Source organism: Seriola dumerili, unplaced genomic scaffold (genome assembly GCF_002260705.1).
Source record: "Seriola dumerili isolate Sdu_G_001 unplaced genomic scaffold, Sdu_1.0 BDQW01000592.1, whole genome shotgun sequence".
Lineage (NCBI taxonomy): Eukaryota > Metazoa > Chordata > Actinopteri > Carangiformes > Carangidae > Seriola > Seriola dumerili.
In genome coordinates this window covers 409253-423115 of record NW_019174847.1, presented here as the reverse complement: position 1 = coordinate 423115, position 13863 = coordinate 409253, and the positions used below count along the sequence as shown (strand labels likewise).

At 44.1% G+C, this 13863-nt stretch overlaps 1 protein-coding gene across 1 annotated transcript in view; it reads right to left on the bottom strand.

Moving 5' to 3' along the window:
• Positions 1-629: 629 nt before the first annotated feature.
• Positions 630-13863, bottom strand: part of LOC111236208 (ephrin-A2-like) — an 18648-nt gene continuing 5414 nt past the window's right edge. Inside the window, exons 3-6 of the mRNA XM_022764875.1 lie at positions 2824-3116; positions 1110-1175; positions 737-824; positions 630-648 (exon numbers count right to left, since the gene is read on the bottom strand). Of these exons, the coding sequence (XP_022620596.1) occupies positions 630-648; positions 737-824; positions 1110-1175; positions 2824-3116 (466 nt within the window). The remainder of the gene's footprint in view (positions 649-736; positions 825-1109; positions 1176-2823; positions 3117-13863) is intronic.

The following is a 13863-nucleotide window of genomic DNA, read 5'->3' as shown; positions in this document are numbered from 1 at the left end:
CAGAGAATTTATCTGCAGTTTCTGATGTATTTTCTGTTCTCATTGATTTCCATTCATTCACATACAATATGAAAGTCAGTGTGTTCACTGTCTAATCATCACAACAATTGTTGACGTTAATGTTCAGCATGTGACTGTGGAGAGTCACTGTGTTTTTACACACATCAGATAAAGATCTTGTGTTTACAACTTATTATCTTGTACAAACTCATAAAAGGTTATTTCATTTTATTTATCTATTCATATTATTCTGCACTATCTTTCTAATATTTGAAAAGATCCAGATTTTATGTAAAAAGTGTCGTTTGTTTCTGTAGGTGAAACCTGTGAAACACTGATGTGGCTCGTTAAGTTTGTTTTAATTTGTTCAATTAAAAAGAGGATTTTGTAGAAAAGTGAAGTTTCGTCTCCAGAGTTTAAAAGAAGAAACAACATGTGTCAGAGAGATGTCAGTCAGACGGACGGAGTCAGAGAGCGAGTCAGAAACATCATCAGAGCAGAGACGATCCAGCAGTGACCTCCACACCGTGACCTCCGCCTCCTCTGATTGGCCGAGCTGCTGAGCAGAGTTCAGGTGAAGGTCAGAGGTCAGGGAGAGGGAATCGGATCGGTTTCCCGCCTCGGGTCGGTCATTTCTCCTCGGAGCGACTGGAGGACGGTGAAGAGGAGGATGAAGAGGAAGTGCTATGAGGAAGGGAGGAGGAGGATGAGGAGCAGGGCGAGCGACGTAGCGAACAGCAGGGAGAGGCGAGGGAGAGCGAGGCCGCAGCCACCGGTGGTGTCGTCTGTCAGGAAGGGCTCCGGAGACTCGTACACCGAGTCATCTGAGAGAGAGAGAGACAGACATTAACATCATATACATATATATATATATATAAACATCAGACACAGTAGTAATATAGAACCAGCTGTATCATCAAACAGCACATAGACATAGATCTGCCTTTAGACTGTGTGGAGCTTTAGTGATGAAAGTTAAACTGGAATAAAATCAGAATTAAAAAGAAAAGTTCCAGTCTTCATTTATTTACTCATGAGAACCACTGATGGATTATGAAACAACAGGACCCCCCCTCCAATACAGCACCCCCACACTGACAGAGACTCACTGGTTGGTTTGACGTAGACTTTGAGCTTCAGACAGGGTTTCCCGGCCAGGTTTGGATGTGGAGACGCTGCAGAGGAAACAGACAGGAAAGACTTAACAGTACAGCACTGAAGTGATGATGACATCACTCAGACCTGATCAATAACTGAAGCTGATCAGTTTTCACATCCTCAGCTTCAGGTGATTTAAACACTGATTCTGATTCAGAAAAACTTTTTATCGTCTGAGTTTAAACAAAAGACGATTAATTTCAACACAAATAACTAAAAACACAAATATAACAACAACAACAACAACAACAACAAAAACAACAAAAACAACAACAACAACAACAGCAGAGACACAAGTGAAAACATCTCAGTGTGTTCAGTCTCTAATAATCCCGACACACGTCTACACTCTGTCTCTGGTCTCGTCCTGAGACCTTCACTCTACATGTGACTGTTTGTCTGCACAAATAAAGTTATATAAACTTTATTTAATCAGGAAGTCACAAAGATCCAGACCTGAATATAGAAAGGGGGGCAGCTGTGGCCCAGGAGGTGGACTGTACTGATCCCGGATCCTCCAGTCCACAAGAAGCTGAACCTCAAACTGTCCAGGACGTGTCGTTACTGTGTGTGTGTGTGTGTGTGTGTGTGTGTGTGAGTGTGTGTGTGTGTGTGTGTGTGTGTGTGTGTGTGTGTGTGTGTGTGTGTGTGTGTGTGTGTGTGTGTGTGTGTGTGTGTGTGTGTGTGTGTGTGTGTGTGTGTGTGAGAAATCAGTTTTAATCCATTTCAAACCCGAACAAAGAACCTGTCCACCAGACTCAGTTAATATATTAATATATATATTTTATTTCATGACATACACCTGGTTAAAACATAAAAATCTAACTGTTCCACTGAAAAAACATCAAACGTCAAAAACATTTTTTAACAAATAACAAATTAAACAAATATTTTGAAACAGGAAACATTTAAAAAAATTCTTTTGTTTTATGGTTTTAAATAAAAAATAAATCGAGCTCAAGTTCATAAAGAGAGGACACACACACACACACACACACACACACACACACACACACACACACACACACACACACACACACACACACACACACACAGTCATTAAGTGTAATTTAAAACAAACGGTCTGTTTCTCTGCTTGAAGCTTTTCAGTCCAAATGAGCCACAATTTAGAAAATGATTCCCAGGTTGGAGGAGAGACTATGTCTAGACACACACACACACACACACACACACACACACACACACACATACACACACACATACACACACATAAATACAGCAGCTTATGTCATGTTAAAACTGCTTTTTACAATCTTTTAGTAAAAATCAGTGAACAAACTGAAAGTCATGAAAATAAGATAATAATAATTATTAATAATTATTAATAATAATGGATCAGCTTTAGATCAGTCAGACATCATCCGCGTCTTTGATCAATGTTTGACACATTTTAGTTTCTCTTTATATTCTGTGTAACTTCCTGTCTTTGTTTTAACCTCTTATTGTTTCACTGATTTTTTACATTTTATTCTTTTTCTTTCTGTGAAACTCTTTGTTAATAAAAGTGATTTATAAATAAAGTTTATTATTTTTAACAGATCAGATTCTCTCTCTGATTCACACACATAGTAGTCCTCACAGATAAAGCAGTACTCAGTACTAGTACTCACACATGTAGTAGTACTCAGTAGTAGTAGTACTCACAGATGTAGTAGTACTCGTGGCCCGGCCTGAACTCGAAGCCCAGGCTGAAGGGCGTGAACAGCTGGAACTTCTCGGAGAACTTGAGCGGGCCGCTGGGACTCTGGGGGCGGTTACACTCCCAGCGTTTGAAGCCCTTCCTGTGGTGGTCGCAGGTGGTGTAGCCGTCGTAGTTCACCATATACAACACATAGTGCTCCATGCGCTCGGCAGACTCCGCCCCCTCATAGTGAGGACAGTAGATGTCCAGGTAGTCGTTGATGGCCACCTCCACCGTGTACTCCCCCCGGAAGAACCTGAGGAGCAGACACAGGAAGTAGTTCATGTTCACACACCAACAGGTGAAGCTCACCTGTGTTCCACACTGTTCATGAAGAAGAGAATGGTCAGAGGTCAATGGCTTCTTCTACCTGTGACCTCAGAACATCATCAGCCTCTGGAGGAGGCGGGAAACTGTCGCTCTGAGTTTCACAGCTCAAACGTATTTAAAGCTCCTCCAGTGTAAAGGTCTGTGTCCATGTGTAGTGTGATTATAGATCAGCTCTAGCTTCTATATTAATACTGTGAAAGTATCAAAGCCTCAGTCCACAGAGAAATGCACACAGCCTGTATTCAGAAACTGAGCCTTAAAACCAGCCGTCAGGACTTCTGGAACTTTGTGATGTCACAACAAAGCAGTCACCAAGCCCCGCCCACCTGGACCCACCATCCAAACCTTGCAGGATTTGGTTTCTCTCAGTGAAATCTGCTTTATTTTTATTGGCTCACTAAACAATGAGTCAAGTATTAGTGGTATAAGTAGTATTGGTAACATTAGTAGTATTACTAGTATTAGTGGTATTAGTAGTAGTGAAGCAGTAGTCACAGTATTTGAACACTAACAACAGTCTGCACGACTGGGACGAGTTCTTTCACAGTTCAGATCCACAGAGAGAGTCAGAGACTAATGAGGCTGAGACACACACACTCACACACACACACACACACACACTCACACACACACTCACACACACACACACTCACACACACACACACTCACACACTCACACACACACACACACACACACTCACACACTCACACACACACACACACACACACACAGCTGGTGTCGTCAATACCCCGCCCGTCTGGGAGTAACAGGAAGCAAAATTGAGCGCTCACCTAAGTAGCAGGTTGGTCCCTGCAGATGGGAAGTGATCACACACACACACACACACACACACACACACACACACACACACACTCTGACTTAATGTCCAACCTTAACCTTAAACCAGTCTCTAATGTTGAGTCCAGATGTTTTGCAGCTGTTTTCCGGATCAGTCTGCAGGAGGAGGATTTGACACAACCTGGCAACGCACAGGTTACCCTGACTAGAACTGATCTATGAGGCATTAATTAATGATCAACTATCAGTAATAATCATTAGTGACAGCCTCCTCAGACAGATACAGACAGAAACAGTGAAGCCGTGATGCGTTTGTGTGTCACAGCTGTTGCTGTAATTTACATAATTTAATTTAACACAAACACTGAGCTCATCACACAGTGACAGATGTGTCTCACCTCCCTGTTACAAACCAGAATCATTCAACTATTGATCTCTGAAAACCAACTAATCAAACTTCATGTCTCTCTGAATATTCATGTGACTCAGACAACAGAAGAGACAATCCCCTGTCCCACCCGGGGGGGGGGGGGGGGGGGGGGGGGGTCCAATCAACACAGCTAATTTGGATGTTGGTAATGAGGTTTGAACTGACTGATTTGGTTTCTCACAGGCCGTTCTGATTGGCTGAGCTGCTCTCATTAATCACAGCTGGTTTTTAAATTCAGCTCCACTCTCACATAACAATAAAAAAAGTGTGATTTACATGTTTGACGGGGGGGGGGGGCAAATTAAAACCCATGAAATCAAAGTGATTGTGATGGATTCAAACATCAGAGTGAAAACTGAAGACTCGTCTCATAATGTTTGAATCTCACAGGCTGAACGAACAGACTCAGACTGTAGGGGGCGCTCTCTGTGGGACATGAGGTCTTCTTCAGTCTGTGAAGCCTCATCAGTCACACACACACTTCCTGTTTCAGTCACATTCAGACAAGTATCAACCTCCATGGCTGAAGCTGAAGCTAAAGCTGAAGCTGCAGTTCCTCTAACGACCACTAGAGGCTCCAACAGTGAGTCAGTCCTCATAGACTCCCATGTTAAAATGTCCAACTTTACAGCAGGAATAACCCCCCCACTCTCTGTATTTATAGCAACTCTGCCTCCAGCAAAGTTTCCTGAAACTGGGATGATCAATGTACAGAGCAGCTATTTTTGGCCCAGCTGGATTTCCGTACAAAGACAACGTCTTAACAACTTCAAACACTTTCACTTCAGAGCTCGTCGGTTTGCTGAATCACAGCGCTGATTGTTCCCGTGTGACCTGAACACAGCATCCAGGCCTGGTCCTGATTGAGTTTGGGCGGTGGGTGGGAGCAGAGGAAACATCCTGATGGAGGGAGAGGACGGAGGGAGAACCTCTCCTCCGCCGCGCCCTCTTTGTCTTTTCTAACACCATTAGCAAAGTGCAGGCTAACTGAGTTAGCCGAGGGATCGAGTGACTAACAGCTCAGAGAGCAGGCGCTGCGTTCACTGTGAACTCCGTCCCCTCGCCTCTCACATCATCCCTCATCTGTCTAATGGACAGAGGCCACAGGGTGACCAGGTTCACCACCATCATCATCTTCATCATCATCATCATTTAGCCTGAGCACAGATGGAGGAGCCTCTTCCAGCTGAACACAGCAGACTGTAACATGCAGCTCAGGGGATGTGATGTGAGACTCAGCTGTCAGACACTGGGAAAGAGTTCCTTCCAACTACGACAGAACCAAACGTCTCCAGATTAAAAACTGCTGCTTCTACTGCAGGAAGTCAGGTCCTGTAGTTCAGCTGCTGATCACAGCTGATTCAGGAAGTGAAGGTCCGACTGACTCAGACCTGAACCCTCAGACCTGAACCCTCAGACCTGAACCACATGTTGCTCTGATTCAGTGTGACTTCACTTCCTGAGGATGTCAGGAAGTGTCCCTCCAGAATAAAGCTCCAGTGGTTGTGGGCTGTGAAGGTATTACAGGTGGGCCAACTCATTTACAAAACAGATCAATTCTAATGAAAAGACGTGACTATAATATATGTATGTATGTACGTATGTGTATATATATATATACTAACTCAAAATACAACATTTATACATACTCTGTGTCGTTACGGGGTCGGATGTGGGCCGACAACATTTTTGAGATTTTCAAGTGGGACATGAGCTGCTCCAGAAATCCACTGAGAAACCAGACAGTCTGCAGAACTTAACAGAGAAGTTTCCTTCTGTATCACAGGCTGAACATCTTGATACACAACAGACAGGAGCTGATCACAGCTGATCACAGCTGATCACAGCATGTATCTGTGAAGAGCTGAGGTCTGAGGATGAGGAGTGATCTCCACATGTTCCTTCTCTTCTCCTCCTTCACTTCCTGCCTTTCGTTAATCAATCATTTGCTGCTGTACTTGCTCTAATCCAGGACTCCAGATTGTGGACTGGACTGACAGAAACTGAGCAGGTGTCTCACCCTGAAGACGCTTCCTGTCCTCGTCCCGTTCTGTTCTCAGAGATCTCCACATTTTCTCTTCTCACATGTTTTTTGGTTTTTCCTGCAGCAGCTGCAGCGAGTCTCTGAAATATATTTCAGTCTCCACACCTGTGATGTCACAGCTCCCAGCATGCCCCACTGTGATTTAGTGTTTAATCTGTGCAGGTCTGTGAAGGTCAGGTGGATTAGATCCAGGTCCGGTGCGGACGGGGACGGGTCGAGGTCGTTCGTCAGACTTCCTGACAGAGCGGACGCTCAGACGATTCTCCAGACTGAAGCGCAGCGACCTGCTGACAGATTAATGTTCAGATCTGCTCAGACACAATCAGCTCAGAGTTAATGTGAAACACAGGCCGAAGAACAAGGTTTATTCTGCTCAGATGGTCTGAGCAGAGGGGAGGCTCTAGACCAGACCCGCCCAGACCAGACCAGAACAGACCAGGGTGTCCAGCATGTTTAACACCAGGACTAAAACACCAGAGGAAACTGGACCAATCCAGCTGTTTCAGTTCAACATCTGTTGCCCCCCAGTAGTCAAAGATTGTCAGATGCATCTTTAAGTATTCTCTTTTATTCTGATGTTTTCTTACACAAAGCTGAACATCTGTCTTGTGTAAAGTCCTTCAGTTACCAGACCAGGATCTGGTTCTCATGGACCTGCTGTCACTGAAGGATCCACTGTCCATCATGCAGCAGGATTTTCCCACAGAGGCAGAGAGCAGCTTTATTATGTCTGTCCCACAGTCACATGATCGATGCCCTCTGGAGATACTCTGCAGTCCATTGTGTTACTGTGTGTGTTACTGTGTGTGTTACTGTGTGTGTGTGTTAATGTAACCCGAGTCTGTCCTGACAGGCTCAGCTACAATAGCCACAGTGTTCCCTTTAGGTTCAGACAAGAAGCTACAAGCTACAAGACAAAACTATCTGATCTGCTGTCCGAACACCTGATCCTACCTGCTCCACACACACACACACACACACACACACACACACACACACACACACACACAAAGACAAACCTCCACCTTGTCCCTCGCAGAAACTCAGAGAAAGACGAACAGGAAATTAAATGAACGTGTTTGTGAATCATTTGTATAAATATGAATGTGAACTGGGGGCGACCCGGTGGTTCACCTGGTACAGCGCGTATCAGTCCGTACAACAGCAGCCTGGGTTCGAATCTGACCCACGGCTCTTTGGTGCATGTCATCCCCTCTCTCTCTCACCCCAAACCTTCCTGTCTCTCTCTCACTGCTACTCTAATAAAGGCATAAAAAAGCCCAAAGAAATACCTTTTATATATACAGTTTATATATATATGAATCTGAACTGAGACTTTAAACACACAGACCTGAGTCTGACTCATGTTGTGTGAACGCTCACATTCCCTGAAGATAAGACGAGCACTGTATTTCTACTATTTATACCTGACGGTTGCCGTTACAACAGATAAAGCTGTGATAACTTTCCAGAGTTGTAAAGCCCAGTTTGTGAGTAGTGTCCAAGGATCTGTAACTTGAGCTGGACTCAACATACACACTGTGGTTTGAGTTTGTTCCTCTGGTTTGTCCTGAGGGGGGCGCTAGAGGAGCGACCATTAACGTCTGAAGGGTTCAACCTCTGAATACAACAGATAAAAGTGTCACTGACCAAGGCTGGACTGCATCAACAAGGTTTAACTTTTAAACCAGATTAAATCAAGCTTTAAATTGAAATTCTGTTGCACCAAACTAGTTTAAAATTAAGAAAGATTAAATTTAAACCTCTCTTTGAACTCAGTTTAGTTTTTACTTTAAACCAAGATTAAATCTTTTTCTGCTGCACCAAAACTTTATGAAAATAACATTAAAAAAATCAGACCCAACTAGTTCTAAAACAGCAGAGGACACCAAACCAAACTAAACTCAGTGTTCTCGGCTGGAGAGTCTCTATAAGGGGTCAGCCCCATGCAGGTGAGGCTGACTACCTGTTGCCATGCTGCGCTCTGATTGGCTGTAAGCAGCAGAGTCTCTGCCTAGCAAACACAGCTGATAAAACTGACCTGAGAACAGGCGTGCGCTCAGTCAGACTCTCACCTGGATTAAACTGGGTGGAGAATATGAACTAACACTTGATGTCAAACTGTAACTCTCTGTTTTTGTGTCATCGGAGCAGCTGCTGCTCCAGATCCTCCGAACACACACCGTCACGTTACAGCAGCTCTGACAGATTCCTGTGCTGTAATATTCAGAATATGTAGGATCAAGTTAACTGAACATCACACACACACTCACACACACACACTCACACACACACACTCACACTCACACACACACACACACTCTCTGACCATGTCACACACACACTCACACACTCACACACACACACTCACTCACACACACACACACACACACTACCACTCACCAACACTCTCTGAACATGTCACACACACACACTCTCTCAACATGTCACACACACTCACACTCACACACACACTCTCACACACACACACACACACACACACTCACACACTCTCACTCACACACACTGTAACAGGACTCCAGTTTCTTTGTCTCCAGTTACCACGGCGACCAATGATGAACCCCACACCATACGTGTGTGTGTGTGTGTGTGTGTGAGAGTGTGTGTGTGTGTGTGTGAGAGGGGGAGTGTGTGTAAATCACAGTTTGCGTGTCAAGCTCTGTAACACTGATCTGTAGTTAGCCTAGCTTAGCACAAACACTGGAGGCGGAGGGGAACTGTTAGCCTGGTTAAAGGTTCAGTTCAGAGACTGAGGGGGAGTCCAGGAGTCACCCAAAAGTCCTGCTAATTGTCAATCAAATCCCCCCCCCCCCTCCACCCTGCCCATATCATTGACCCTGCCCCTCCCCCCTCAATCATAAACAATATGAACAATAGAGGCTGCTGCTGCTTTGTGTTTCTGATCTGAGAGGTGAAGCCTGTCAGACACTAACACACACACACAGTGACCCCCCCCCTTCCCCTCATGTGGTTCATGTGGCCCCTCTTGGCCCCGGGACCCTGCCTGGCCCTCATTTATCTTTAGTCCTGTCAATCATCCTCTTTCAGGGTGAGGAGGAGGAGGGTCGACTCTTCGTCACATTAAAAGCACTCAGGACGCTGCAGCTCCTCAGTGAGACTGTGTCCTGGAAAACAAGGTGTCCTGGAAAGGTCTGGAATGTGCATGTGTGTAAATCCAGGTTCTGATGGATCCTGGAGAACCTGGAAAATGTTCTTCAAGGCAGTTTGCAAGTCCTGGAAAAAAATGACAAAGTGGAGCAAAAACGTCCTGGAAAGAATTTGATTGTGACCTGATCCAGGTTTTGATGGAGGAATGATGAAGGTCGTGGAAAACCTGGAAACATCAAAGACGATTCTCCTGTTCTTGAAAAATCCAGGAAGAGAAAAAACATCCTGGAAATGTTTTTTTGAATCCTTGGTCCAGGTCCTGATGGACTGATGGTACGAGCTTTTTGCTTTCAGGACAAAAACAAGAATATCCTGGAAAACAGCGAGTCATCCTGGAAAAGTTTTGAAGATGAATACGCGCCCCACCCCCGGACGGTGAGGGTTGTGTTGCCAGCTGGCAGCCTCTTTACCACTTCTATTAACTCTGAGTCCGGCCTGATGCTGGCTCAGTGCCGGCACGGCCGGCTGCCACGACGCTTCACACTTCTGCAGAAAATCCTGGAATTACAAACCTCCTCCTCTGAAATCAGCTTATAGTCAGTTCAGACTCATTTCACAGAGTTTATACTGAGACATGAGACGGAGGAAATGTGACCCTCATCCCTCCCTCGCCCCCGTCCATCCCTCCTTCATCCCTCCATCCTGGGCCGGTAAACTCTCCACAGAGAGCGGCAGCTGGATTAACGAGGTTTTTATTTCCATCGACTCGAGCTTTTTAATTGGGGATAAAACTCGACTTTAAACTCTGAGGCTTTGTCTCTGTGAACCTGCACTTCAACAGGTGGTCACAGGTTTTATTCAGTCATTACTAATAATACAATATTATAAACTATATAAAACAGAAGAAACAACAGCGGTCTATGTATCAGTGACTGATCCGCCTACGTTCTTATCAATAATCTACCCACCAAAAAGAAAATCATTCACACCTGTAACTTTCCAGATCCTTCCTCTGAAAACCAAAAGCCAGTTACACATTTTTAAATTTATATATTCGCATTGTTCCATAATTTAACTCCCACTATAGAGATAAATCTCCTTTTAATCCCTGCTTTATCTTTCTGTACAGTAATTTATAAACTCTGATTACATTTGTCTTCTGTACTGAAAAAAACTGAAAGCACTGCGATCATAATCAGCCTTATTAATAATCGTTTCTGTTGTAAGACTGTTGAGTTTATACTTGTTTTAAAGGTCGCCCCCACCTTCGCACAGTAAGTTATACAGGGAAGAATAAGTGAGCAGTAAATTCTCTAGATTTATAAAGAATTGATGTTGACTGATTGATTATTTTCTTTAATATAATCAATAAGTTATTTCCATGTTTATGATCAATCACAACTTGAGGCGTTTAGTCTGAAAAACTCTTTTGTGTAGTTACTGTCAGGAGTCATCATTGATCCTGTCAGTGTGTGGTGTTATTGATCTGATTTGATATCTACTTTATTCATCCACTAGGGGAAATTCAAGTGTCCAGTAACTCAATGTTAAAAATAAAGTGAAAAAATAAATGATTCAGTCGTAGTAAGAACATCTTCTGCCTTCTGTTCACATGTTTCAGTACAGAGGAGTGTCTGGAGGAGAAGGTGAGAGATTCTGACTCATGTAGAAGTTACTGAGCAAATAAACACATTTTTATGGATTTCACAGTTTAGTTCTTATTTTTCTTGCGTTCTTCTCTATTGCAACTCCCTGTATAAATCTCTTCATTCCCTTCAACTCATACAAAGCGCTGCAGCTAGACTCCGGACTGGTTCCAAAAAGTTCAATCATATTACACCTTTTATCCTCCTTACATCGGCTACCTGTGTCTTTTATTTCCCTGTTTTGTTTTCATGTTTGTAAACACTCTGTAACTTTGTTTTGAAAAGTTATTATTATTTTTATTATTATCTTGTTGAATCTGCTCCCTGAATATTTCTGTAGATTCAGCGTTGATGATCGCTGCTCACAGGTCAGAGGTCATTGTGTGTTATTTGTGTGATTTTGTGCCAATTTCTCACTGAAAAACATGAAACTTAAACCCAGGTTTTGAGGCAGATCAGAAAATTCTAAGTGTTGTGACGAGTCACAGCCTTGACAGGTGATGACATCACACTTCACGCTCTCGGCCACATTCTGTGACCTTTGCTCTACTTCTTCTCAACTTCCTGCTGGTCGTCAGGATAAAGCTGATTGGCTGCTGTAATCCTTGTGAAGATGAAATGAAGGAGGGATAAAAATATGAGGATGAAGAGCTGGATGAGGAGACACACACACACACACACACACACACACCCACCCACACACACACACACACACACACACACACACACACACACACACACACAGATCTCTCCTTCTCTCTCTGAGGTATTAGTGATTCAGGACTGTCACACTGTAAAGTCCAGGTTTTATTTTTCCTCTGAGCAGCAGTGGGAGGGGGTGGGGTGGGGGGGCAGGGCATCACAGCCTTCAAAGACGCCTTAAGAGAAATGAAAATCCAAATGTAAAATACATTACAGCTGCAGCTAATTAGTGTTAATCATTATTGACGTAAGTTTAGATAGATACAGGTGGGTGTCATTTGCGTAACATCAGACTTTTACCTGCTGTTTCAAGATAATACTCTAAAGGAAGCATATATAAGGTGAACAGTATCAGAACCCTGTGGCACTCCATGAGAAGTCATTGTTAACATGAACAAACTGGACTCTGATCAGTCTGACTTCAACCAGCCTGGTTCCTTTAATGTTTCTGTATAAGATCCTGAGTTGAACTGGTTAGATTGTTGGTGGCTAAAGTTCAAAGGTCAAGGTCAAGGAGACCTCACAAAACACTTTTTAGCCGTTACTCCGGCTTCACAGCAATTATGACAAAATGTCACACAAATGGTTCATATTTTATATTTTATATGACTCTGGATAAACAGGGATGTGACCTGAGTCTAGTCTGAGTGGAGAAGTTAGTAGTTAAGTAGAGGTTTAATTACTGCAACCTTAAAGGCCTGTTGTACATAACCTATTATAAAGATCTAATATTGATCAGAAACAAGTTGATGGTTGAAATGAAGAGACAGCTGACGTCAGCTCAGAGAGATCTACAGGAGAGAAGCTCTAAATCTAAATTAGTTACTGTACTGGACAGTTTACATTACCAGCCTCCTGTTCACCATGGTAATGTTTGAGCCTTAACGAGGCTTAACGAGCCTTAATGAGGGACTGTGAGATAAAACTGGTCGACATCAGAACCAGAATCCCCAAAATACATAAAAACCTGATCTGAAGTTTGTCAGCCGCCGCACTCTGTGTTCTCCCCCTTTGTGTTCCCCCCCTTTGTGTTCTCCTCCCCCACCCCCCCCTCCGGTGCAGCTTTGAACGTGGCCCTGCGGCAGATGTAATGAATGCAGCGTGGCGGTCAGGCTCTCTCTCTCTCTGTAAACAGGGCGAGCGATGCGGGCACTCGTTAGCACTTCAAAGCTCATCAGGTGGCAGGAGGCCCTGAGGGGGTGGGGGTGGGTGGGTGATGTGGGTTAAAGTGTATGAGGGGGAGTGAGTGGGGGGGTTCTGTTTAAAACAAACAGAGATGTCAGTGACCTTCAACAAGTTTGTTGTGGAGTCATGAGAGAGAAGGTGAAACATCATCACTGCACTCGTCCTTCATCATCATTTTATTCACTCATCTTTCTGCCTTACTTTCCTCCCTCCTTCACTTCCTCCTCACTCCTTTCCTTCCCTCCATCCTCAGTCTTTTAGTTCTCCCTTCCCTTCCTTTTTCCTTTCCTTCTCCTCTCCTTCCTTGTTTCTTTCTTCATCTCCCTTTACTTCTTTTTATTTCTTCCTTTCCTACTTCTGTCTTTCTTATTTTCCTCCCTCCCTCCTTCCTACTTTCTCCTCTCCTTCCTTTTGTCTCTCTTCTTTTTTTCCTTCACTCATCTTTTCCTCCCTTCTCTCCCTCCGCCCCTCCCTGTGTGGTTGTTTGAGTTCAGTCGTCCACATCAGCACCGATCGGCTGCACGTGGTCGTCGCCGTGGGAACATTGAAGAGTGATGTGCAGAGGAGCAGTGAGCTGTTGAAGAGGAGGAAGAAGAAGAAGGGAAGGAGGAGGAGGAAGATGAAGAGGAGGAGGAGGAGGAAGAAGAGGAAGAGATGGGGGGTGGGGTATGACCTGTGGATTTCATTGGTAGGCAGCTCCAGCCAATTGAGACGAACTAACGGAGCAGGATGCAGTCG